At 42.2% G+C, this 27171-nt stretch overlaps 2 protein-coding genes across 6 annotated transcripts in view; one reads left to right on the forward strand and one right to left on the reverse strand.

Annotated features, from left to right (window-relative positions):
* Positions 1–20479, reverse strand: part of pbrm1l (polybromo 1, like) — a 38527-nt gene extending 18048 nt beyond the window's left edge. For all 4 annotated transcript variants that reach the window (XM_071381140.1, XM_071381129.1, XM_071381133.1 and 1 more), the window contains exons 1-20: positions 20367–20479; positions 19502–19657; positions 16224–16321; positions 15900–16047; positions 13465–13614; positions 12987–13172; positions 12558–12656; positions 12181–12358; positions 11804–12020; positions 11396–11537; positions 9325–9422; positions 8669–8807; positions 8211–8348; positions 7478–7589; positions 5975–6182; positions 3475–3778; positions 3078–3214; positions 2767–2978; positions 2417–2599; positions 2109–2266 (exon numbers count right to left, since the gene is read on the reverse strand). In XM_071381140.1, coding sequence (XP_071237241.1) covers positions 2109–2266; positions 2417–2599; positions 2767–2978; positions 3078–3214; positions 3475–3778; positions 5975–6182; positions 7478–7589; positions 8211–8348; positions 8669–8807; positions 9325–9422; positions 11396–11537; positions 11804–12020; positions 12181–12358; positions 12558–12656; positions 12987–13172; positions 13465–13614; positions 15900–16047; positions 16224–16321; positions 19502–19639 — 3045 coding nt within the window. In that variant the 5' untranslated portion in view covers positions 19640–19657; positions 20367–20479. The remainder of the gene's footprint in view (positions 1–2108; positions 2267–2416; positions 2600–2766; positions 2979–3077; positions 3215–3474; positions 3779–5974; positions 6183–7477; positions 7590–8210; positions 8349–8668; positions 8808–9324; positions 9423–11395; positions 11538–11803; positions 12021–12180; positions 12359–12557; positions 12657–12986; positions 13173–13464; positions 13615–15899; positions 16048–16223; positions 16322–19501; positions 19658–20366) is intronic.
* A 5922-nt stretch (positions 20480–26401) lies between these two features.
* camk1a (calcium/calmodulin-dependent protein kinase Ia) overlaps positions 26402–27171 on the forward strand; it is a 55275-nt gene continuing 54505 nt past the window's right edge. For both annotated transcript variants that reach the window (XM_071381154.1, XM_071381161.1), the window contains exon 1: positions 26402–26553. The gene's annotated coding sequence lies outside the window, so the exon portion shown is untranslated. The remainder of the gene's footprint in view (positions 26554–27171) is intronic.

Genomic DNA, 27171 nt, shown 5'->3' on the forward strand with positions numbered 1-27171 from the left:
CAATCCACGGTTTCTGGTTGGGGAATGTTTTAATAGACACTGTGGGTACAACATCACCGATGCACTTGCTAATAAACTCGCTCACCGAATCAGCTGAGCGCGGGTGCTTCCTGTTTTAGTTTCTGTCTATAGGCTTGGAGCAACAAAATGGAGTCGTGGTCAGCTTTTCCAAAAGGAGGGTGGGGGAGGGCCTTACATGCATCGTGGAAGTTAGAATAACAATGATCTAGGGTTTTGCCAGCCCGGGTTGCGCAATTGATGTGCTGATAAAATTTAGGAAGCCTTGTTTTCAGATTAGCCTTGTTAAAATCCCCAGCTACAATAAATGCAGCATCAGGATATGTGGTTTCCAGTTTACATAGAGTTGAATGAAGTTCTTTCAGGGCCGTCGATGTGTCTGCTTGAGGGGGGGGATACACACGACTGTGATTATGATCGAAGAGAATTCTCTTGGTAGATAATGCGGTCGGCATTTGATTGTGAGGAATTCTAAGTCAGGTGAACAAAAGGACTTGAGTTCCTGTATGTTGTTCCTGTGTTCCTTACATGTCCATTCGGACAACTTACATCTGTTCTTGTTGCATTATTTTTTTTCTTGTCCTGGACAAGCGTTCATTTTGAGATCTGAACAGTCACGAAAACTGTTAAAAGGTTTTAAAAGCAATTCAAATAAATGCAAAAGTTGGATAATGGATGAAGATACCCCCCCCAAAAAGCCATCAGAAATTTACTGAATGATCTCACATTCACTGGGACTGACAAATAAATGGGCAATAATTGTTTTTGGGGGGATGCACTCATACAGTGGGGAGAAGAAGTATTTGATACCCTGCCGATTTTGCAGGTTTTCCTACTTACAAAGCATGTAGAGGTCTGTAATTTTTATCATAGGTACACTTCAACTGTGAGAGACGGAATCTAAAACAAAAATCCAGATGGTGAAGAGTGATTCATCACTCCAGAGAACGTGTTTCCACTGCTACTGACTCCAATGGCGACGAGCTTTACACCACTCCAGCCGACGCTTGGCATTGTGTATGGTGATCTTAGGCTTGTGTGTGGCTGCTCAGCTATAAACCCATTTCATGAAGCTCAGTTCTTGTGCTTACGTTGCTTCCAGAGGCAGTTTGGAACTTGGTAGTGAGTGTTGCAACCGAGGACAGACGTTTTTATTGCGCTATGCGCGTCAATACAATGTGTTTATATTTCCGTTCAGTGTATATATATATATGTGTGTGTGTGTGATCAAAATAATATATACACATGCCTCATTTGTATAAATACACTAGGTTAATTTGCATAGTGCATTAATTATGAAATTAACATTAAGGGGTGGAACAGGGTTGCAAACACCAAAAACTTGCTCTGTCTAGGCCTACCTGCACTGTCTCGACTGCCTGAAATTACTGTTAGCATATTCTGCAATTCTGTTGCATAATTTAACAGCAGGATACAAATAGCATTCAATAGCAGGATACCCTCGGATTAAAAATCAACACGCTTGGCTCTAGATTACACCCATCTATACACATAACATTGTTTGCGAGATCAGACATAATATCAGTATAATCCGAATGTTCATTTTCGGAAGTTGCTTTCATTTTCGAGCATCTAATTTGTAAACATTTCAACTGTATTAAATGATTACTTTTTTCAATTCCACAAAAAAAATGAACACCACTTAAAATAAAGTTATTTCTTCTCTTTCTTGTGATGTAAGTGTCGAGACAACAGGCTACGTTACATTCCAGCCAAAGCTTAAGCGTTCTTATAGATGCAACAGAAAGAATGTATTCCATTGAGCCCATTTCAGCAATTACTGGGGTGTGTTTGACAGGTCATCATAAACATCTCCGCAGTCATAACGTTAACGTGAAAAACCGACAGGCACAAGTAAGAGCATGAATGAGTTGCAGGAGAAATAAAAGCACCCCTCAAACACTGGAAATAGATGGCTGAAGAAGACAAATCATCAGGTGGGCGGGGCATGCATGTAGCTACAATATTCAGCTAAAATAATGATCCAATAGATGAGCATAGAATTGCATACATCTATGGTCCCGGGGTGTGTATTATCAAAACCGTTCAGATATATAGGATGGCCTTACCTTGACAAACATGACCATGCATTTTGCCAGTATCTTGCTGATTGGTACTTTGTTGAAGTAGTCACTCTTGAAGACCTCTTGCTTGAGGAACTTGCGTGTGGCTAGATGGAAGGTCTCACTAGGCCTGTAGAACCAACAGCCATACAGCCACTTCTCACCTACACACACACACACACACACACACACACACACACACACACACACACACACACACATATTACTAACAGGAGGGAGTGGCAGAAAGCAGTAGGAGTGTGTGTGTGTGTCTTAAAGCGTGCATGTCTAAACCTGCGTGTTGAGTTGGTTACCTGCTTCATCCTCCCACAGGCGCTCGATGCAGACGATGTGAGGCTTGAGGTTGGCCTCTGCTGGCTGCACGTAGACACAGTCACCCACGTGGTAGGTGCTGTTCTCAAAGCTGCAGTCCTGACGGTATGTCCTCTTTGGCCCCGAACCTCCCCCAGCTGGGTCCTCAGCCTTCTCTCCCTCCTCTGGAAGTAAATTAGAATATTATAATACCTCTCACATTGTATACGCTTCAGACTCAGAGTCAATGTCACATCAATCACCTGCACTGACAATCACACACCAGCACAGAAGAAATGCACGTATTCTACACACGCATACCCGGCCACAACGCCATCACACACTAACACACCTTTGTTCTCCTCCTCCCTCTTCAGTTTGTCCTCCTCTATCTCCTTAGGTACTTTCTCTCTCTTTTCCTGCTCCACGTCATTGTGCAGGTGTTTGGAGGTGTAGCTGAGCGCAGGGGAGAGGAGGATCTCTCCGTTCTTACACAGCTCATCCCGGATCTTTATAAAGAACTGCTGCAGCTCCACCGCATCCTCAAAGATCTCAGAGTCCGTCCTGGGAAGAGACAGGGCAAGGTGAGGGTTCATGGGGGTGGTTCAAGACTCAAAAAAAGGTTGGAGAGCAATTCAAAAGGCCTTTCTAATGACTACGTACCTGTGCAGGCGCCTGGCCTTCTCCAGCACATTGAACATGTGCTCCTGGAACACGTCCAGCCTGCGGTAGCGTCCTCGGTCTACGTTGGCCCGTATCACGTCGAAGTTGAGCGGAGGGTTCTCCGGGCTGGTCGGGTCCTGTTGAAGTCAGTTAACATAGTTTTATTTGTCATTCAGAAAAACAGTTGCTATTAAAAACTCTGAATGACTTTGCTGATATCTTAAACATTAAACAGGGGCCATATGAGTGCTGAATTATGATAGGTTTTGCCTTTTAGATCACAATGAATAAGATTACATAGACAGTGGGGGACGTGATCCTAGATCAGCACTCCTACCCCGAGACACTATGAATACGGCGGCCCCAGGTAGGGTATGGGCGATCTCCTCTCTCTTACCTGGGCAGGGATCTCAGCCAGTGAGTCGCTGTAACACCTCCCCTCCTCGTCCTGGTGCGCCAGCACAGACACAAACAGGTTCCTGATCAGTTCCATGACCACGGGCCCTACAGCAGGGGGAGAGCCGCCGCCCTCCTCTCCTCCCTCCTGCAGCCGCCGGGTATCCAGGAGCACGCGGTGGAGGAGCAGAGCGTCGCGGTAGATCAGGGACTCTGGCTCGTTGTAGGTACAGGCGTTGTTGAACATCACTGCAAAGTCTTCCACCAGAGCATCCACGTCCTGGTAACGGCCGCCCGCCATGTGGCTGGAGAACAAGAAGATAAGATAATTGCATTTTCTATTGAAACAGGGAGAAACAGATTTTTACTTAATATGGTTTGCTTTATGGACTCGTCATTTATCTCACTTCATTCAAATAGAGCTACAACAACTTATGTAGTATTTAATAAATGTATTTTTGGAGGGCAAATCATACTCAAATAAACGTCATTGACGTTGTTGTTATAGTCAATTTTATTCTGATACCTGTTCTTTTTGTACTATACTCTTCTTATTTTATTCTACTTAATGAAAGGTTGTTTTTAGTTTTATCAGATCCCAACCCCAAGCGCCACTATTGCAGTTTAGGGGATAAGTGCCCTGCTCAAGGGCACAACACCAGGATATAGTATCTAGGATACTGACACAAGCAACCCTCCAGTTGCTGGCTCACTCCACAACAGCTTTTCCCCGTCGGAGCTGGGATTCAAACAGGGCAACCTTAGTTCCTGGCCCACATCTCTAACCACCCAGCAACCTAACCTTTAGCTAGCCACACACTAGTGGTGGAAGGGCCAGCTATTTGTTCACCCGCACCCACCTGCAATTGCTAATAACCCACCCGCAACCACCCAACTATATGTAATAAAGTGAAAATCTGAGGCACAAACTCAACCCTGACCCGCTAATTTAGAACATTTGCTGTAGGCTACAGTCAGAGACGGCAGAAAGAGTTGACAGGAGGTGCAGGATTTTCTTACCCGATATAGATATGGTTCTGCTTATAATTTCCAATATTTTGGTAGGCTAGTTCTTAGTCAACTTGTCTATATTAGATACATGCAGCTTCTCTTCTCTCATTATATGTTACACTAGAAGACCAAATAAACCCTTGCGCACCAGAATAATGTCATAATACTCTACTTGCACACATCTATCCCTCCAGTGTTTATTTGCTATACTGTAATTATTTCGACCACTATGCCCATTTATTGCCTTACTTCCCTTATCCTACCTCATTTGCACACACTGTATATACACTTTTTCTATTGTATTGTTGACTGTATGTTTGTTTATTCCATGTGTAACTCTGTGTTGTTGTTTGTGTCGCACTGCTTTGCTTTATCTTGGCCAGGTCGCAGTTGTAAATGACAACTTGTTCTCAACTAGCCTACCTGGTTAAATAAAGGTGAAATGTAAAAAGAAATCATAAGAATTCGACAAAATGAATGCTTCAATCTAGTTGACATTGGTAAAGTTCTCTGTCATCTCTGCTTCTTTCGCGGAGCAAAAGACGTTTAGGGGCCGAGGAGAAAATGCAATAACTTTACTGTGCAAAATGTCCAAATGACATCAGTTTGACCGGTTGTAAGGCAATAGAAAGCTGTGAAAACGAACCAACATGTTTCTGATGGGATTTTAGTTCAGCTTGGATGCATATTTTATGTGATTGAAATACTATCAGCTTTTATGATGCTGATAAAGATAGCACCTCTACAGACAGTATCTAACTGTGCATTCGCATTCTCTCAAGATACTGAAAGAAAGAAAGATTCTCTCAACTCATGTTCCCAAGTCAAAATGTAGCCTACATTTGGTGTATAGTCTAATTTTACTGTAATAAATGCTTAATTCTTCAGGAGATAATATTAAGGGTATGTGAGAGGTTATAGACCTACAGTCAGTGTCCAGATTTCATTTTCCATTTAACCCATCCGAACAGTAGGCTACAGTACCCTTAACGTGTCATAGGCTTATTTGAAGTCCCAGTCTTGTCACTGTTGAATTTGTATAGCCCTCATAATCACACATAACATAGCCTGTACTGCTATCATCCTTTTACCACGTCACCACATCTTTCCAAAACATTACATTTCTGGCCCTCCCTTCGCTCCATTTTCAACTCTCCATTTCGCAGCTTTTCTCATATTGAATTAAACTCTGACATTGTCCTTTTTGCCTCCGTGGATTAACGCTTGCTTTTTTTGCCCGTTCCCAAAATAATTTGTAGACTATTTGGCACGCGTACAGTTAGCCTAAAATAATGAAAGAAAAACCTCAATGTAGCCTATAAATATAAATTGCACAAGAATGATAAAACATCCATGAATGTAAGGCATTGTTTTCTCTTTATTCAACCCAGCCTTTATCCACACAATATTACATGACCCTAAACCCCCAGATATGAGTCAACCAGCGCATGACTACCACACACACACATACAGGTTAGCCTCTAGCTTACCTGCGCAGGCGCTCCATGTCGATGGGCCTCTTGATGGTGGCGTAGTAGTCAGGCAGCTCGGCACGGGAGGGCAGGCGCAGGAAGATGGTGGAGATACGTCGCCCTCTGGCGTCTGTGTAGTTCCTCACAGCGTCATACAGCTCGTTGAGGCGCTGCTGCAGGAGGGTCAGGCACTTATTGGACTTCTTAGGAGACACACCACTCTTCCCTACAGAGAGAATTCCGTGTAAATGTAATCAAAACAGCAAGATATACAGTTGAAGTCGGAAGTTTACATACACTTAGGTTGGAGTCATTAAAACTCGTTTTTCAACAACTCCACAAATTTATTGTTAACAAACCATAGTTTTGGCAAGTCGGTTAGGACATCTACTTTGTGCATGACAAGTAATTTTTCCAACAATTGCTTACAGACAGATTATTTCACTGTATCACAATTCCAGTGGGTCAGAAGTTTACATACACTAAGTTGACTGGGGCTTTAAACAGCTTGGAAAATTCCAGAAAATGATGTCATGGCTTTAGAAGCTTGTGATAGGCTAATTGACATAATTTGAGTCAATTGGAGGTGTACCTGTGGATGTATTCCAAGGACTACCTTCAAACTCATTGCCTCTTTGCTTGACATCATGGGAAAATCAAAAGAAATCAGCCAAGAACTCAGGAAAAATAAATTGTAGACCTACACAAGTTGGTTCCTCCTTGGGAGCAATTTCCAAACGCCTGAAGGTACCATGTTCATCTGTACAAACAATAGTACGCAAGTATAAACACCATGGGACCACGCAGCCGTCATACCGCTCAGGAAGGAGACGCTTTCTGTCTCCTAGAGATGAACGTACTTTGGAGCGAAAAGTGCAAATCAATCCCAGAACAACAGCAAAGGACCTTGTGAAGATGCTGGAGGAAACAGGTACAAAAGTATCTATACCCACGGTAAAACACATCTTCTATCGACATAACCTGAAAGGCCACTCAGCAAGGAAGAAGCCACTGCTCCAAAACCGCCATAAAAAAGCCAGACTACGGTTTGCAACTGCACATAGAGACAAAGATTGTACTTTTTGGAGAAATGTCCTCTGGTCTGATGAAACAAAATAGAACTGTTGGCCATAATGACCATTGTTATGGAGGAAAAAGGGGCCAAAATTCACCCAACTTATTGTGGGAAGCTTGTGGAAGGCTACCCAAAACATTTGACCCAAGTTAAACAATTTAAAGGCAATGCTACCAAATACTAATTGAGTGTATGTAAACTTCTGACCCACTGGGAATGTGATGAAAGAATTAAAAGCTGAAATAAATCACTCTCTCTCCTATTATTCTGACATTTCACATTCTTAAAATAAAGTGGTGATCCTAACTGACCTAAGACCTTTTTACTAGGATTAAATGTCAGGAATTGTAAAAAACTGAGTTTAAGTGTATTTGGCTAAGGTGTATGTTTTCTTGGAATTTTTCGGGAGTAATGTTAAAACGCCCATAGAGAAGAGTCAAACACACTTAGTTTCAGCTTAGGAGATCCCATGTTGTCAGTGTCCTCCTCGGGAGAAGCTCCTAGCTCCTTCCTCTTGTCCTTCACTATCTTCTCCAGGATGCCAGCGTCGTTATAAACCTTCACAGCAAAACAACATCAGAACATGTCACTCAACCCTCCCTTTTGTTGTAAATTTAGCCCAGGGTTGTGTTCTTTAAGGAATACAATAGACAACATTCAGTTTCTTACTGGACAAGTTCAGGTAGTCAGTCCCACCCAGTTTTACTTTGTTTTATGCCTACTAGGGATATGGCAAATTGAAAAAAACGATCTAAATGTTTAAACTGACATTTTTATTTTTTCAAAATCGGTTTTCTGTTATAATGATAAGAAAAGAAGAAAAAAAATCCCCATGAATTCACAATGCCAGCAATTGTTTGGGTCTCACTGAGTCATAGCAAGCTAGCGAGGGATGGCGAGAGAGGGGAAGGGCACAGTACAGGCAGGGCCGACCCGGTAGACAGTCAGACCGTGCACTAGACCTACCTAACGACAATCAAAAGCTGTATCTTGCAATGTAATAATCTCGCAATGTCTTGCAACTTCAGTAAAGCAGGGCCTATCATCAATGAATAGCCGAGGATACTGAATGAGAGAGATACAACACTTTGATCTCACACAGTATCTGCGCATGTGCACCGGTTCGCTTCACACTGTTCACAGCGACATGGCCCTGTGAGTGATTGGCTGTGGTCCTACCTGAGATCCCTCCTCGTTGTAGTGACGTGCATTGCGGAACATCAGCCTCATGTCGTCCATCAGGGCTTCTTCGGTGGCGTAGCGCTTTGAGCGGACGTTGTGCTCGATGGTCTTAAGGTCCATGGGCTCCAGGATCACCTGATAGTAGGGAGGAGTTAGGTTCATAGATTAGTCGATCCACGGCATCTGTATCGATTCCAACATTGGGGAATAAAAATAACAATTCCAAGATATTTTTCTTTGCTGAACCCGAGATATGCGTTTCAAATAAACAAGATTCTGCTTGGATATTAAATATGTGTAGCGTTTCTCCACTGCAATAGGATATGTCCAGTGCACCGGACTACATTTTGTCATGGAAAGTAAGATTTGTACGTTTAAAGAAAAACGTTGATTAATTGACCCTAGCAACCACCAACTAGTGGATTGTGAAAGCCTTGTGTTGAACTCATATCTACCTTGTAGTAGTCTTGGTAGTCCTTCTTGGAGGGCTTGACCATGAACAGATCACAGAGCCTCCGGTTGGTCCCTGCCTCTCTGGCTTCAGTCACTGCAGCATACAGTGCCTTCATACGGTTCTTCATGTTCTTCTTATGGCTGCAGGGCAAGAGAAGCCTGGGTTAGTAAAGTTACTTTTTTAATGAAATATAAAATATGTATAAATGCAATATTAGCTAACACAAGTTGTCAGGATAGTGAATTAATGCTTTATAGATTTGATTTAAAAAACCTGGCCGCCTGTAGGCAACTTGAGTTGCAAGTGTTGCAGATCTACTTAGTTTGACAAAGGGTCAACTTATAACACAGGAGGCTGCTGAGGGAAGGACAGCTCATAATATAGGCTGGAATGGCGTCAATGGAATGGTAAACACATGGAAACCATGTGTTAGATGCGTTCGATACCATTCCATCCATTCCGTTCCAGCCATTACTATGAGCTCGTCCTGCACAATTAAGGTGACTCCTGTGACTTATAAGCATGAGGGCAGCTGTTGTAGATAGACACAGAAATCGAGAATGAAAGCGATAGGTGGTTGACTTGGTGTGAGATGGCAACAATGGCATCTATGTAGACGTGGTAAGGAAAGAGAACGAGAGAGAGAAGTGGTCCTACCTTTTCCTCTTGGTGGCACTGCCAGTTCCTGTGTCAGAGGACAGAATGCTGTCCTGTTCCTCTTCGTCGCCTCTCCTCAAAAGCTCCCTCTTCTTAAGCTGCAAAACATTCATTACATACTGCATTCAAAACAATAGTGTACTACTAACCATTCAGTCTTAATTATTTTGTATACAGCACAGGAGGTTGGTGGAACCTTAATTGGGGAGGACGGGACCGTGGTAATGGCTTGTATTCCTACAGTTGCAGTCCCAACCCACCACCAGAAAGAAATCCTACTAGTGAACTCTGAACTAGTTTAATATATTCAGCTCTTACCCTAAACCAGGGTTCTCCAACCTTGTTCCTGGAGAGCTACCGCCCTGTAGGTTCTCCAACCCCAATCTAGCGCACCTGATTCTAATAATTATCTGGTTGATAAGCTATACAGTGGCTTACGAAAGTATTCACCCACCTTGGCATTTCTCCAATTTTGTTGCCTTACAACCTGGAATTAAAATAGATTTTTGGGGGGGTTTGTATCATTTGATTTACACAACATGCTTACCACTTTGAAGATGCTAAATATTTTTTCCTGTGAAACAAACTTTGAAGCATAACTATTCGCTCCCCCAAAGTCAATGTCAGGATAGCGAATTAATGCTTTATAGATTTTATTTTAAAAAAGCACCTTTTGGTAGAGCCACCTTTTGCAGCAATTACAGCTGCAAGTCTCTTGGAGTATGTCTCTATAAGCTTGGCACATATAGCCACTGGGATTTTTGCCCATTCTTCAAGGCAAAACTGCTCTAGCTCCTTCAAGTTGGATGGGTTCCGCTGGTGTACAGCAATCTTTAAGTCATACCACAGATTCTCAATTGGATTGAAGTCTGGGCTTTGACTAGGCCATTCCAAGACATTTAAAAATGTTCCCCTTAAACCACTGGAGTGTTGCTTTAGCAGTATGCTTAGGGTCATTGTCTCAAATCTCTGGAAGACTGAAACAGGTTTCCCTCAAGAATTTCCCTGTATTTAGCGCCATCCATCATTCCTTCAATTCTGACCAGTTTCCCAGTCCCTGCCGATGAAAAACACCCCCACAGCATGATGCTGCCACCACCATGCTTCACTGTTGGGATGGTGTTCTCGGGGTGATGAGAGGTGTTGGGTTTGCACCAGACACAGCGTTTTCCTTGATGGCCAAAAAGCACAATTTTAGTCTTATCATGCCTTTTGGCAAACACCAAACATGTTTGCTTATTATTTTTTCTGGCCACTTCCGTAAAGCCCAGCTCTGTGGAGTGTACGGCTTAAAGTGGTCCTATGGACAGATAATCCAATCGCTGCTGTGGAGCTTTGCAGCTCCTTCAGGGTTATCTTTGGTCTCTTTGTTGCCTCTCTGATTAATGCCCTCCTTGCATGGTCCTTGAGTTTTGGTGGGTGGCTCTCTCTTGGCAGGTTTGTCGTGGTGTCATATTCTTTACATTTTTTAATAATGGACTTAAATGGTGCTCCGTGGGATGTTCAAAGTTTCAGATATTTTTTTATAACCCAACCCTGATCTGTACTTCTCCACAACTTTGACCCTGACCTGTTTGGAGAACTCCTTGGTCTTCATAGTGCCGCTTAGTGGTGTTGCAGACTCTGGGGCCTTTCAGAACAGGCGTGTATATATACTGAGATCATGTAACACTTAAATTAAGTCCACCTGTGTGCAATCTAACTAATTATGTGACTTCTGAAGGTAATTGGTTGCACCAGATCTTATTTAGGGGCTTCATAGCAAAGGGGTTGAATACATGCGCACGCACCACTTTTCCGTTTTTTATTTTGTATAATGTTTTGAAACACATTTTTTTCATTTCACTTCATCAATTTGGACTATTTTGTGTATGTCCATTACATGTTGTAATGCAACAAAATAGGAAAAACGCTAAGGGGGTGAATACTTTTGCAAGGCACTAGATTAGGTTAGTTACAACTGGGGTTGGAGTGAAACTCTACTAAAGGGTAGGTCCCCAGGAACAGGGTTGGAGAGCCCCCTCCTAAACCAACAGCAAAGGGCAAACAAGATCCAAGTCCCTCTACTGACCAGCAGGATCTGCTGCAGCCGGAGGGCCCGTTTGGAGATGCCTGAGGTGGGCACGTTGTAACACTTGGCGTTCTCAAACATCAGAGTAAGGTCAGAGTCCATCTGCTCCACGCTCTCGTACTCCCCATTCTTCATCTTCTCCCTGAGACAGGGACAAAGAAGTTCATCATTCACTGAATGGATGGGTTTTTACATACATCCAAAATAGTATCAGGAGCTGGACAAAAACAAGGTCCATAGAGTTTTGCTGCTCGCAAAAAAAGGAGATTTTTTTATTTTTCGCATTGGGAGCAGCAACACTGTGAGTGGACATTCTCTTTTTCATCATTGACTGACGTTAGCTACACGGACACCAACTCTCCATGTACAGTGCCTATAGGACGATGTACTGTAGTAGCCTATTCCTACCTGATCTGCTGCAGGGCGATGGGCTGTTTGATCTGCTGGTAGTAGTCAGGGTATTCTTTCCTGGAGGGCAGCTGGAGGAAGGGTTCAGAAAGGAGCGGTCCCTGGCTGTTCCTGCCCCCCCTCACAGCCTCATACAGCTGGAACACTGGGTTACCCATGTCCATACTGGAGCTCAGGCACTCCGCCTCAGACTCACCCTCGTCATAATGCACAGAGCCTGGAACACATGATACACAGAGAAGTGCACACATTTACAAAATCACACATACTTAACCACACCGTAACAACATAAAGCTATGAAGAGGGCTTGGTCTCAAAGACTCAACAATTCAAATCTGGTTAGTGTGTGTGCGCGTTTGTTGTGTTGAGAAACTCACCAGAGAGCAGGGCGTCCTCGTCATTCTCTGAACCGTACTGCAAAGCCAGGGTGATGGCAGAGAAACGGTCTCCCTGGGCTGACCTCCGGTTCTTGATGCGTACACTGGTCTTAGTGGGCTCAGCATGGTCTATCTCAGTCTTCCTCTGGATGAAGACCTTCTTGATGATGTTAGCATCCTTGACATCAAATAAGGAAGCGTTGAGATTAGTGTGCTTTCTATAACATCTACAAGTTGTAGACATGCAGGGAAATCTTGAGCACAACATAGCTCTACTGAAACTAGACTTTCTGCGCAACTACTCACAAGAACATAAGATACCAATAGGGAAATGCTGTATAAAATATATCCTATGCCATATAGGAGGATAAATATACCTTGAAAACCTGAGATCCTGGTTCATTGTATGTTTTTGCATTTTTCACCAGAAGGTCAACATCCTTAGCCATGCCGGTGACACTTTTGTAGTATCCAATCTGACAAAGATTCACAAAACATCATGGTTAGGTTACAGAGTTACATTTTAGTTATTTAGCAGACGCTCTTATCCAGAGCGACTGACAGTAGTGAGAGTATATATTTTCATACTGGTCCCCCATGGGAATCGAACCCACAACCCTGGTGCTGCAAGCGCCATGCTCTACGAACTGAGCTACACAGGACACATATGACATCTTATATAATTACACAAAATAACAAATGATATCAGGTAGGCCTATATTCATTTGTTTATGTATTAATACGCTTAACCAATTAGATGTCAATCAATTCTACACAAACTACAATGCATCAGGTGAATAGGATACCTGTATTCTCTGAGTGATGGCTCTCAGATCAAGGGGCTCCTTGATAACAGCATAGTAGTCTGGGTAGTGCACTTTGGAAGGCAGCTTCTGGAAGAGCTCACTGATGACCCTTCCTGAGTGGTCCGTGTATGACACTACAGCATCTAGCAGCTGCTCCAAAACCTCCTTCAGGCAGCTCGGTGGGGTCTGTATATCAGCGCATACAGGAACAACCACAAGCTATGATCCCACGCACATCCAGTACTTATGGAACTTCAGTTGCAAGTGTTGCACGTCTACAGAGCTTGTCAACAATGAGTAAACTTAGCTTGTGGGTAGATGTTGTAGACACAGAAGAGATGAGAATAAAAGGTATATGTAGTTGACTTAACATGATGTAGATTGTCCATGATAGATAGACATGCAAAGCAGGAAGGAGCTTAAAGATCTCACGATATATAGAGGTAAAAATGGATGTCAGATGATCTTTAATCTTTACCTCATCTTCAGTGAAGAGAGCAGGATTATCTAGGATGTCTTCACCATCGTCGTCATCTTCATCACCATCCCCTGGCTGAACAAACTCATTCCTGGTGTGGACATAGAGTTCCCACAGCCTGCAGGCCTTTTGGTACTCCACACCATCAGCCTGACAAGTCAGAGATAAAACAGGGTTTCCGTTAGCCGGTAATTGCTGGCTGTTGGCCAGTAAAAAAACAAAAGGCCGATAAATAAAATTGTTGCCGGCTAAATTGACCCGGGAAGAAAAAAAACACCGGTAGGCAGGCTATCAGCACGTCACCCACCACTTTAGCTGGAGGCAGTATGCATTTTGAAAACATTGTTTGAAACCTGAATGTTTTACTTCATTTTATGAGGCATGTCCAACCTTGCTTGAAAATCCAAACAAAGAAATGTGTAGGCAATTATTTTATAAAGACTTGTTTCAAGTTTGGGGAAGCATACAATTTATCCTACCACTTCTTCCAATCTGCGTGCCAGTTATGATTTTCATATGCGCATTTCAGTGGAAGTTTCATTTCAATAATAACATTTTTGTTTCTCAAAATCATTATCACGGTAAATCATAAAAATCTTATTTATAATGATAAAAATATAAAAGTTGAAACTCAACTAATGCGAGAGCACTAGCATCTGCCATATGGACACATTTATACACTGTGATCATTGGTGGCTAAATAGCCTAAATGAGCACATGGAACTCAGGTGGCCAATGCATCTGGTGGCCTATAACTTATTGTCAACTAAGTAACATTACATAAAGCTGACAAATAAAACATACTAATGGAAATTCCAGTTCTTTCAAATCACATTCATCTCTCTACTCAGCCTGTCTGCCTCCCTTTCCTATCTGTCTTGACTGGAGCTATTATTGCTAGTGAAGTACAACATGGAATCAAATCAAATCAACTGGATCCAGCCTGAAGTGGTTTCTAGCTAACTTGCAACATTGCATCTACCAGCATATTACAGCCCTCAGACAGCTGTTTTTGCAAAAGGTATTTTATGACTTTTCCACTGAGGCCTGGTGATTTTTTTCAAATAGCCTAATAGTTCCTCACAATAGGCCTATCATTCGCAATGGATGTAAAAAAGTTAATAAAAAAATAAAACAGTTGACTTACTGTGTGGGATGAAGAAAAAAATGTACTGAGAAACTTAGTTTATTAATAGTGGATGTGGTAAGTTAAGAAAAGCAGAAAACATCCTCAAATGGGCACTTTCCTACATTTGTGCGCAGCAGGCCAAGTAGGCTACTTCTATGCGTGCTCCCTCAACATTAACAAGACAGAGAAACCAGACCCATGCTCATTGCTCACATGGAGCACTCCAAACAAAAGACAATGAAAAAAAAAGGCTAAATAAACCTAAACTTGTTTCTCACAAGTGTAGCAGGTTGTGAACTCTGCAAAACACATTTCCACCCCAAGAATGAGAATGGTAAATGACTGTAGGCCTAATTAGTAATACAATGCATTGTATTACAACCAAATGACGGGCATTAATGGTACATTTACTACTCGTGACACATGTGATGGGGAATTGATAAAAATAAACAATTCACACAACGAAACAGCAAAATAATTGTCAGGAGACAGCTGAGTGCATTCTGGAGAGCTGAGCATGCATTCTGGAGACAGATTTTTATTTATTTCACCTTTATTTAACCAGGTAGGCTAGTTGAGGCACAAGATGCGCCTAGTCTATCTTTGCCACACACCACTCCCCTTCTTCTTGTCTCAATATTTGAAATCTTCACATATCTTAGATGCTTTTCACTGACAGCCGCCACCTGCGCTGCCTATTAAAAACTTCCTCTTATGCCATTTCTCTCTTGTCCTATTGGTTTTCATATCAACTTTCTTTTGTTGTCCAGAAGCCAAAGGTACAATCCTAGTCATAATAGCAACCCGTCCTAGTTGTTGCATCTTTAGAGTCACCCTCTTTCTAAGGAGATTTTCATCTCTGTCATATACTGCTGGCATCAGGTGCACTGTTTAGAACTGCATTTAAGCAAACGTTTGAAAGTGACGTTTTATTGACTGCTTCATTACAGGAGTTGAATGTTCTGTTAAGATGAATTACCATAATGTAAATGTTATTTCTGTCATTCTGAGCACCGGGGGTAGACGCCCTAATGGGTTGCGAACCCAATGCATATGGGTCCGGTACATTTCTCAATATGGCCAGTAAATGTAAATCTTCCCGGTCACGTTGTCCGGCACCACATTATCCTAACGGAAACCCTGATATAAAAGCATTAATAACCTGCTGTGTCTAAAGGATGTGTTTCCTGCTAGTCAAAGACTAACAATGTTTGTTATCACAAAGTGTAATAGCACAAAGTAAAGCACAATCAAGTTTTCAATCGATTTTCATCTTAGACTTCAATCCACATAGTGTGTGTGTCACCTTATAGTAGGTCTTGGCGTTGTTGAACATGAGCTGGAAATCAGCAGTGAGCTGCTCCACATCTTGGTAGTCCTCTGACTTGAGCTTCTGCTGGATCTTGGTCATGTCTATGGGCTGGGACACCACCTCATAGTAGTCTGGCTGTTTCCTGAGGGAGGAAGAGGCAGAGATAAGTCACCTGGGGGCTTTTCCTCTACATTTAGTCTATGGTCATTTGGCACCAAATATCAGAAAATGGGTTGTGAAAGGGAGGGACTACATGGACATGTCCAATGAGAAATGCTAGTTAAGTTTTCTGCTGCAAATTTTTGTTATGATCCTTACCTTCTCTTTGGTACCCTGATGAACAGCTCACAAAGCAGTCTTCCCTGGTCGTCCTTGTGGTCCCTAACAGTGTTGTACACCTCATGGCACACAGCAATCTGTTGAACACAAAACATGATATAATAATAATAATAATAATGTGTGTCAAAGCAGGCTACAGTAGACAATTCCGTGTTTGGGATACTTGGATTCACTGCATCACACAAATAAAACATGGCAAACCCGACCAAGAGTAAAACAAGGATGTTGATAAAGATAACCACAAGCTTTATCAACGGGATAGTTAGGATGGGTTCGTAAATTCCCTCTGGAGTGTCAGTTTGCACTCTCTGCGTTCGTAATGTAAGAGCTTTGTTCGATTGTCCATTCGTAAATTCAGTGCATTTCGCTCATGGAGCGTTTAGAGCGCACACTGGATGCTCTGGCCGAGGAGCAGGGTTGATCCGAGCGTTCTGACCTCACAACGGTAGTCAAGAGCCGACGCTAACTAATTAACTAAATCTGTCTAGCTTCTTCCAAACACAAATGAGAGAACACCTCACGCTTCACTATTTTACTCGCCCTAGCAGAGCTGGTTAGACTGTTTACATGTTATCTGTGCTGCTAGCAACAATTTGATTCAGTTTTTTTGCCGACGTTTACTGATGTCTGTCAAATTCAATGGGTTTTGCCTTAATTTCTCAGAACAAGAATAGACTTTCAGAAGAAAGTTCTTTGTTTCTGGCCATATTGAGCCTGTAATCGAACCCACAAATGCCGATGCTCCAGATACTCAACTAATCTAAAGAAGGACAGTTTTATTGCTTCTTTAATCAACACAACAGTTTTCATCTGTGGAAACATAATTGCAAAAGGGTTTTCTAATGATCAATTAGCGTTTAAAATGATAAACTTGGATTAGCTAGCACAATGTGCAATTGGAACATAGGAGTGATGGTTGCTGAAAATGGGCCTCTGCACTCCTATATAGATATTCCATAAAAATCTGCCATTTCCAGCTACAATGGTCATTTACAACATTAACCATGTCTACATTGTATTTCAGATCAATTTGATGTTATTTTAAAATGGACCAAAATGTGCTTTTCTTTCAAAAACAAGGACATTTCTAAGTGAACCCAAACTTTTGAACGGTAGTGAATATATTTTGTAGTTCATTTTATGTTATTTTCACATTAATGTGTCACATCAGTTTGCAAACAATGCAAAAGATTATAATTGAGTTAAGAAATCCGCTTACAAACATGGTCTCTTTTTTGCTTTCTTGAGTAAGGCATCTCCAAAATACACACATTTCAGCCTAGCTCACTGCTTTCTGTGGTGGTGGGGCAGCCAGCGGAAAATACAGAGTGTAGGGGTTGGTAATGTTCTCTAGTTGCGCCATAATTGGCTCAGTGTTCTGTCACTCATGGGGACACTACGTCACCGCAATATTCAAGCCCCTTGGGTGCTGCCATAGATTGACATTAGAAGTGCGGATCCAAGAATACTCAAGGCCACTGATAAATATCTACCGTAGCTTTGATTGGACTGATCATGTCAACATCATACTTTCGAAATCTTAGCTAGCAAGTTAGACAAGCAGTCATCATGAATTAAGTCGACAATCTACTGGCAAATCTTTTTCAATCCTTGTCATATGAAGAGAAATTATACATAAAACGTATCGGTGCTCATCTGACATTGGACATGAACATTACACAACAAGTTGGAAATCCCAACTCCCAAATTCAGCAATGAGTGGTTTGGAAGGAATCAGTGGCTAACTGCAAGCGGTGCAAAGCAATCACTAGTCTGCTATTCAGTGGTGGGTTTGCAGTCCAAGTCTGGGTTTACCGGTCTCTTTTCCAAGCTTAAACGGACAAACATTCACATATAACACCATGGGCCAGAAAAGGTTGAATACAATGGCCATGGTGTCAATCCAGCATGACTTCTGCCATGGACAAAACAACTGGAAAATCTAAGACTTCAGTGAGTTCAAGACAACTGGGAACTTGGGCCTCTTTCTAGAGTTCCGACCTGAAGATCACTGGCGTTTCGACCTTGCCCCCCCCCCCCCCCCTAGAGTTCCCAGTTGTCTTGAAAGCACCATAAATCCAGAGAATGTCACAGTTTGATGACAAAATTTGCCCACAAGAATGGCCACCGCACCACCTCTTCAAGTGAGCACAGAACAACAAAGGTTATTCCAAAAATGTATTGTATTCTGCTGCATAATGATGTAATATGCCAGGGAGATATGTATACTGTAGCTAAGAAAGTAATACTAAGTGTGTGTTGTGTAGTAAGCTGATAGTAGCTCATGTGCCTCACCCTAATTAATTTGGTCCCTTTCCCCCTTTTAACTTAGCTTACTGTTGTGACTTGGTGATCCGGGTCAACAGCATCAATGTAACAGTATAAATTTACGTCCGTCCCCTCGCCCCGACCCGGGCGCAAACCAGGGACCCTCTGCACACATCAACAACAGTCACCCACGAAGCATCGTTACCCATCGCTCCGCAAAAGCCGCGGCTTTTGCAGAGCAAGGGGAACCACTACTTCAAGGTCTCAAAGCGAGTGACGTAACCGATTGAAACGCTATTAGCTCGGACCACCGCTAACTAGCTAGCCATTTCACATCCGTTACACACATGTAGCCTATTGCCTGTTTTAGAGAAATGTAATCACTGAATATTGTAAGAGCTTTCATTGTCTGCTTATATGCTCCCTTTATGTATCCTACAGTTCTAACTTTGTGTACAGGGAGAATACTGTAAGAACGGCCCATGTTCTGAATTCTGTCACTGTACATTTCAAAAGGGCTGAAAAAAATTGTTATATTGACTACGTCCATCATAGCTTGCTCAAATAATGTCTTCATCAAAATTACGCATGGCCTCTTTTCCGCTCGTCGTTCCCTTATGCCATAGTTTGTACATCTCAATTGTCAGTAGAATCCACATTTGTTTAAGCAAGTCAGCCATGTTTTTTTTAAGGACAGGAAATGAGGCTGAATGAACTGTTTTGCTGCCAGACAAGGCTCCGCTGATAGCTAGGTGTAGAGATGGTAAGGATTCACTCCATGGTGCTGAAAAGAAAGCTCTGAAGTTGGGACAGCTTTATTTATGCCCTAAAAGTTTGTGGGCACCGTTTGTCACCGTTATAGTGCTATTAATGCATTGTTTAGTGGCTTTGCTGGCATGCATAAAAATAATGGGGGGAGTTCGCCCCACCAAGATTAAAAATGCTAAAATCGCCACTGCCAGAGCTAGAAGATAAGAAATTCAACTCACAGGATCTACCGTAGGTACATTAGAGGGTCTTCTCCTCTTTCGCCCGCTTCCAGGAGTGGAGGAGGAGGCATCGTCAAAGTCCCCTCCGCTCACACTACTACTGGATGGAGAGGTGGCCCTTCTCCTTTTCGAACTCATTGGTATAACTGATGGTACCTTCAAAACAACACACACAAATACCGTTAGCTTGCTGGCTAAGTAGCCATCCAATTTTTATAATATTATAAACAATGACTAGACCTGTAACGTTACAGAATTAAGTATTTTATTATAATTCGTTTATTTAACTAGGCAAGTCAATTAAGAAAATATTATGATTTACAATGACGGCCTACAAAGAGACAGAGTCCCGCGGGGACCAGGGCTGGGATAACAATTAAATGTACTGTACACTAGTAGGACAAAACACACACCACGACAAGACAGACACCACTAGCTACATAAAGACAGACCTAAGACGACAACACAGCATGGGAGCAAAACAACACCACCGTAGCAACATAACACGGTAGCAACACAAACATTGAAAGAGATTAACGATGAAAAGCATTTAAACACGTCCGTGTTAACTTTATCTGGCTACCGGTAACGTTAGCTAGGTAGCGGTTAGTTATCAAACATGGGAAAATGGGATCTTCGACGTAGAATATTGGCTAGTTTATCTCGCTATCTAGCTAACAATCTGCCGATAAATACAGTTAGCAGTAACGTTGTTAGCTAGCTAGATGACTAAGTAACTTACAAAGGCGAGCGCCTAAAATTTTAACGTTCGCTAAACCGTAAAAACTAGAACTAGCTTGCTAACAAGCTAGTTGTAATGTTACTTTGATAAACAAATTTAAAGCAAAATGCAAACCCGGCTTACCTGAATTGTAGTATATTTCCCTGAGCAAAATTGTTTCGTTAAAAAGTCAATTCATTCGAAACGTTAGCTAGTCAAGCTCCTCCCCCGTAGCAGTATATTGCCGGATGTGACCCTATAAAGCTGCGATCCATTTGGAAAAAGTGGAGGCGGCTCGGACTTGAAACGGTATCAAATGCATGAAGCGAGACTGTGGGTGGTGGTGGTTGAAAGAGCGCGTTTGTTTGAAATGGAAAAGCGTCGTGATAGCTTTTGATAAAGAAGAACATCAATATGAAGCAGCTGCTTTATAAGTGGGATGCACTGTTGAGCGCAACATCCCGAGGGGTTCGTGCTGATTGTTCGGAGATTGTGACAGCCGGCTAAATGGCGTCCCTTGAGAAGGCAAGAACCCGATGTATGTCAGGACAAGTGCAGTATTAGCATAAGGGCACATATACTTGGAATATGGAGGGAGAAAGAGGCAGATGAGATCTAAGAGCGAGGGAGGAAGAGGGTGAACTTGAGTCTGTTAAAAATGGCGGGAAAGGGTGAGATGGTTTGTTCAAGAAGAATGGTAGAAAGGGTAAGCAGAGTGAACTAAAGATAGGAGGTGAAATGGAAGTGAATGAGGGCGAAGTATCGGAGGTGGTAGGTGTGAAGTTCTCGGAGCCGAGGCTTGCACCAAGGGTTAGGATAAAGATGAGCCTGTGACAGTAGGAGTGACTTTTTTGGAAAAAGTGGACCCTTGCCTTTTGGCTGATCCATTTGTGGTTTCAGGGTGGGTGAAAACAGAGTTGGGTGTTGTGGAATCGGTGAAGTTAACCAGAAGTGGTCTTGTTTGTGTTTCTGCTGGTCAGAGGGAGAAGGTGCTCTGCGTTAAACTAATAGGGGCAAGAAATGTGAATCGTTTTGCTCAAGAAAAGGGTTCCATTGAAAGGAGTGATTACTGGGGTAGCAGTAAATGTACAAATTAACCAACTGAAGGGGAAGATTCCTGGTGTTTGTGAGGCTTGTCGTTTGGTGCGACACAGACAGGGTGGCGTGAGTGGTGAAACCGAGTCGTTGTCTGTGCTTTTGAGTTTAGATGTTGAGTCTTTGCCCGACAAAGTGATGTTAGAATAAATACGTTTACTGTATGAGCTTTTGTGCCGAATACATTACGTTGTTATAGGTGTCAAGCTTATGGGCATGTGGCAACTGTGTAGGGGGGAGGTTCCTAGGTGTGCGGAAGTGCATGAGACAAAGGAATGTGTAGCATTGGGGACTGTGGGTTTGCACAACCGAAAAATGTCTGCACAAACTGTCAAAAATCGTCTCAGGGAAGCTCATCTGCGTGCTCGCTTTCCTCACCAGGGTCTTGACCTGACTGCAGTTCTGCGTTGTAACCGACTTCAGTGGGCAAATGCTCACCTTCAATGGACACTGGCACACTGGAGAAGTGTGCTCTTCACAGATGAATCCCAACTGTACTAGGCAGATGGCGTGTATGACATTGTGTGGGGGAGTGGTTTGCTGATGTCAACGTTGTGAACCCCATGGTGGTGGTAGGGTTATCGTATGGGTAGGCATAAGCTACGGACAACGAACACAATTTCATTTTATCTATGGAATTTTTATTGCACAGAGATACTGTGGACGAGTTCCTGAGGCCCATTGTTGTGCCATTCATCCACTGCCATCACCTTATGTTTCAGTATGATAATGCACCATGTCTCATGTCTCAAGGATCTTTACACAATTCCTGATAGCTGAAAATGTCCCAATTCTTCCTTGGCCTGCATACACATCAGACATGTCACCCATTGAGCACGTTTGGGATGCTCTGTTGCATCTGTTGGTCAGATACTGACTGGATATCTGTATTCCCAGTCATGTGAAATCCATAGATTAGGGCAGTGTTTCCCAACCCTGGTCCTTGAGTACCCCCAACAGTACACATTTTTGTTGTAGCCCTTGACAAACATGCCTCATTCAACTCATTGAAGGCTTGATGAGTTGAATAAGGTGTGCGTGTCCAGGGTTACAATAAAACTGTGTACTGTTGGGGGTACTCGAGGACCAGGGTTGGGAAACACTGGATTAGGGCCTAATTTATTTATTTAAATTGATTAATTTCCTTATATGAACTGTAACTCAGTTAAATCTGTTGCTGCAGGATTATTTTCCTGGTGTAGCAAATTGGCTCAAATTACATCTGTAGAGTTCTCAGAATCTAAATGAATTTGTTTTAACATTCTGAAATTAAATCTCATGCAATTATGATTGTATTTCATTCATTGGAATGGAATTGTGTGGAATCTGGTATTGCACCCTCAATAATAATTTATAATAACAGCATCATGGTGTGTGTTAGGCTATTAGCATTAAGAAATAGGCTACAATCCTTTCCAGTAGGGTTGCAAAGAGAGGGCACATTACTGGAAACTTTCTAAGTTTACCAGGAAACTACTAGAATTTTGGTAGCTTTCAAGTTCTTTGGGGAATTTAAACAAGATGATATCTAGTGGCCTTTTTGGGTACTTCCGATTATCACAGGGGTCTGTAATTACTATGGCCTTCTGTGTGGCCTTATCACATGTAAGATAAGATGATAAAAAAAAATAAGAATGACAAATCTATAAAAACATTATTTAAAAAATAAACAATCAACTTAGTGAATGCCATTGGTTTTTAATATGAGGGTTTGATCATTAAATATCCTTTATATATATATTATGAGGGTTTGATCATTAAATATCCTTTATATATATATTATGAGGGTTTCATCATGAAATATCCTTTATAAATATTTTTTACAATTTTTTTTCTACTATGTCAATATGTCTTTGTTGTAAATGTTTTGGTGCCAAACTGGTGGCAGTTGTGAAAAAATTATGTCATTGCTGTTGATTAGATTAGCTTTTTTCCTTAGTTAGGATATTTTCTTTTGAACCATATGGTATATCTACTAGAAACTCATGGACACGGATATAAAAAGTAATACTAGCCTATATTTCAGGCCTGCTATATATTAATAATAAAATAAATGTTATTCAAGTGTAAATTACCAAAGTTACCATAGATACCTGTTAATTATGAAATGACAGAAGATTCCGCTACCTTTGGTAAATTACCGGTAGCTTTAAAACCTGCATGCCAGGCTCTGTTGATGCCAGGCTATATTGATTCAACCCTTGTGTGGTGTTTGTGTCTGTGGGACCCATTTTCAATGTTTACTGAAAGAAAAATGACACAATGAATCATTTTTTTCAACCTGAGACTCATTGGCCTTGGCTCATTTTCTGTGAAGGACATGTTAAAGAACACATACACATTTATTTTGCATATGTGGTGTTTGGGTCCACTGGACCTGGGGGTAATAAAAGTGTGGAAAAGTGTGTGTGTAGGTGAAAACAAGTAAAAATGAAACAAAAAGGTTTGCTGTGTGCCTTCACTCTGTTTTCCTCCTCCCTGGGCCTGCTGTTTCAACATAGCACCAATAACCTGTCTGTATCCCTGCCTGTCTGCCTGTTTCCTGCTTTTATCACACTCTTTACCCTTTGTAGAGTGTGAAACTACACAATGTATTGCGGGAACCTGCACAGTGTTATTACAATACATTATTTCGATACAATGTAAAAAAAAAAAAAGGGTATTTTCTCACACTCTACCCCAGCCAGGTGCAAAGTGGGAGAGGGAGACAACAAATAAATAGCTTTGCATGTGTGGCTTCTTACCACAATCAATCAGTATGGTCAAAATAATCTCTGCTCAGAGGGCCTTAGAAATAATATTTGCAGATAGAGAAGCTGGTGTGGTAGGACCATCTTCCACTTTGGAAGATGAAGAATATTCAGAATATGAGGATCATGTCTCTGTCAATTCTGAGTCCGACAGTGAGTTGGAAGAAGAGGATGAGATTGACCCTCAGCCAGACCAAGGACCAGCCCGTCAGCAGCCAGCCCCAGGAACATCCCGTCAGCAACCAGCTCATCAGCAGCCTGAAGGAGGAGAAATATGGATGTCAAAAAATTGTGAAATTGAATGGTCTTATTGCCCAAGGAATGAGCCACCCCGCATGGCTGTCAGTGTGATAAGAATGATACCAGGGCCGACGCTGATGGCGGTTACTCATGTGCAGGACATAAAGTCTTCTTTTGAACTGTTCATCCCAGACACCATCCAGAAAATCATTCTGGACTGCACTAATTTGGAGGAAAGGTGTGTTTTTGGAGAGAGATGGAAGGAGATGGCCCAAACTCATTTACATGCATACTTTGGGGTTCTTATCTTGCTGGTGTTTTCAGATCCAATGGGGAATCCAGAGAATCCCTGTGGGATGCAGAAACTGGCAGATAACTTTTCCGTGCAACAATGTCTCTGGAAAACTTCCACATTCTTTCCAGGATTATCCTCTTCAATAACCGAGACACCAGACCAGCTCGGCGACAGAGAGACAAGCTAGCTGCAATCAGGTCAGTGGGTGGACCTTCTTCCCTGTTTTACAACCCTGGGCCCAACATTACTGTTGATGAGCAGCTTATGCCATTTAGGGTCTGCTGCCCCTTCAGGCAGTACATAGCGTCTAAACCCGCAAAATATTGAATCAAGATATGGGCTGCTTGTGATGCTGCTTCATCAGATGTGTGGAACTTGCAAGTGGATACAGGGAAGCCAGATAGGAGCCCCAGAGAAGAACCAAGGGATGCAGTTTGTTCTGGACGTGACAGAGGGACTACGTGGCCACAACATCACATGCGATAACCTTTTTACTTTGCAGAAGCTGGGACAGAAGCTCCTCAACAGGAAGCTGGCGATGGTAGGAACAGTACAAAAAAACAAGCCAGAGCTCCAACCTCAGCTGTTGAGTACACGGAACAGGCCTATCAATTCCTCTAAGTTTATGTTCACGTCCCCAGTGTCCTATGTGCCAAAGAAAGGCAAAAATCTGGTACTCATGAGTACGCTGCATAGGGATGGGAACATTTTTGGCCAGGAACATCAAAAAACAAATCATAATGGATTACAATGCCACAAAAGGAGGGGTGGACAATTTAGACAAGCTGGTGACTGGCTACAGCTCCAAACGAAGAACCCTACGCTGGCCACTTGTGATATTCTTCAACATCTTGGACATCTCGCCCTACAACGTGTTTGTCATCTGGATGGCGTTGAACTCAGATTTTAACAGAGGGAAGCTCCAGAGGTGACGGCTCTTTCTCGAGGAGCTGGGCAAGGCATTGGTAGGACCTAAAATCCAGAGGAGGCAATATATCCCAAGGACCCCAGCTTCTGCAGCCATCGTAAGGAGGATTCAGGAGGAGGATGCTGGTGCCCCATCTGCCCATCCATCTGACCCACAGAACCAACAACTCTGTGAGGGATGTTGTTGCATGTGTGTGTGTCTGACTCTCATACCATGGCCTGCTGTAACTATATATGTGAGTGAGATGTTAGTACAATTCTTAACTAAGTGTTTTCATCATTCTAGATTGCAGCCTGTAGCAACAAGAAAAAGCACTGTGATGTATGTGGGCCCAAGAAGGACAGGAAGACACAGTGCACATGCATCAAGTCTAAGAAATACATTTGCAACACACACACAGTAAAACTCTGTCCCTCATGTGGTGTGTAGACCAGCATTAATTTGTGTTCAATGGGGCTCATTTATCGTTTCCATAAAATACTGTATGTAAAATGTGTCCTTTCAATTTGTTCAGTTCGAAGCAATAAACATCAATAGTGATGAAAACCTTGTTTCATTTATATTTGTTCAATATGAACATGATTTAATCCACCCATGTCTTAATTTGAATTATATAAAAAAACGAATAGTGATTTTATTGATAAATGTGATCTGTATGCTGTATCCATGTATGCGCTCTATATTGCTTGTAATTGATATAAGTCAACATATAAGTATTACGTATTTTTACGTAAATTGTTATGGTTGTATCGTTTTAAAAACCCAATAATGCTGTGGGTCCATCAGACCCGCGAACATTGGATGCATAACAAAAACATGTACACCAGACAATGGTTAAGTAAGGCCAGTAGGCTACTTTTTAGCTGTGGTTGATTTAGGGCTGTTTGATTTCCTGAGCTGTGAAGCCAATACCCTTCTTTGACGTCAGGCGCGAGACCAGCAGCCTCAACTGATATAGCGCTGCGCATAGAGCCAAACAGCCCATTAAGAGGGAGAAGGGATTCTTGAGCTTTGCGCATTCAGGTAAGATTTGCATTGAATTTGGACGCAAAAGAAAACATAGGCTAACCACATTTTACACATAGCGGGTTTTTTTTTGTCCCCGGGTAGGCTATAATGTCGCAGTAGACTATTATATAGCCTGTCTATCCAACTGGCGCATGTTCGATTTTGCATAGGCAATGTCTTCTACGTACTCCCTTAGCTTACAATTCATATCCATCTATGACTATAGCCGTTTTATACTCTCGCTGGACTATAGCCTACCCTTGAACATTCAGAATGTTTATGTACACCCATACACCTTGTATTTTGATTCCAACAATCGCCTATTGATGCGCGCTATACTTGTAGGCTACCTGTGTTTGACAGATTAGTCTATATGATAATATATTACATTGGTTAACCCGTCTGCTATTGTAGGCCTACCGTTGTCATTGATAGCCTAATCGTGTCTATGAAAACCTGCCAGTTTCTCACATAATTGACAGTGAAGTAAGTACTTGGCTGCGTTTACACAGGCAGTCCAATTCTGATCTTTGTTTCACTAATTTACATCAGATCTTTCATATCAGGTATTTTTCAGAGCTTTTTACATTAGATCTTTTCACGTCAGATTTTCTTCACAGCTGAAATTATTCT

The sequence above is a fragment of the Salvelinus alpinus genome, chromosome 2, assembly GCF_045679555.1.
Source record: "Salvelinus alpinus chromosome 2, SLU_Salpinus.1, whole genome shotgun sequence".
NCBI classification, from domain to species: Eukaryota; Metazoa; Chordata; class Actinopteri; order Salmoniformes; family Salmonidae; genus Salvelinus; species Salvelinus alpinus.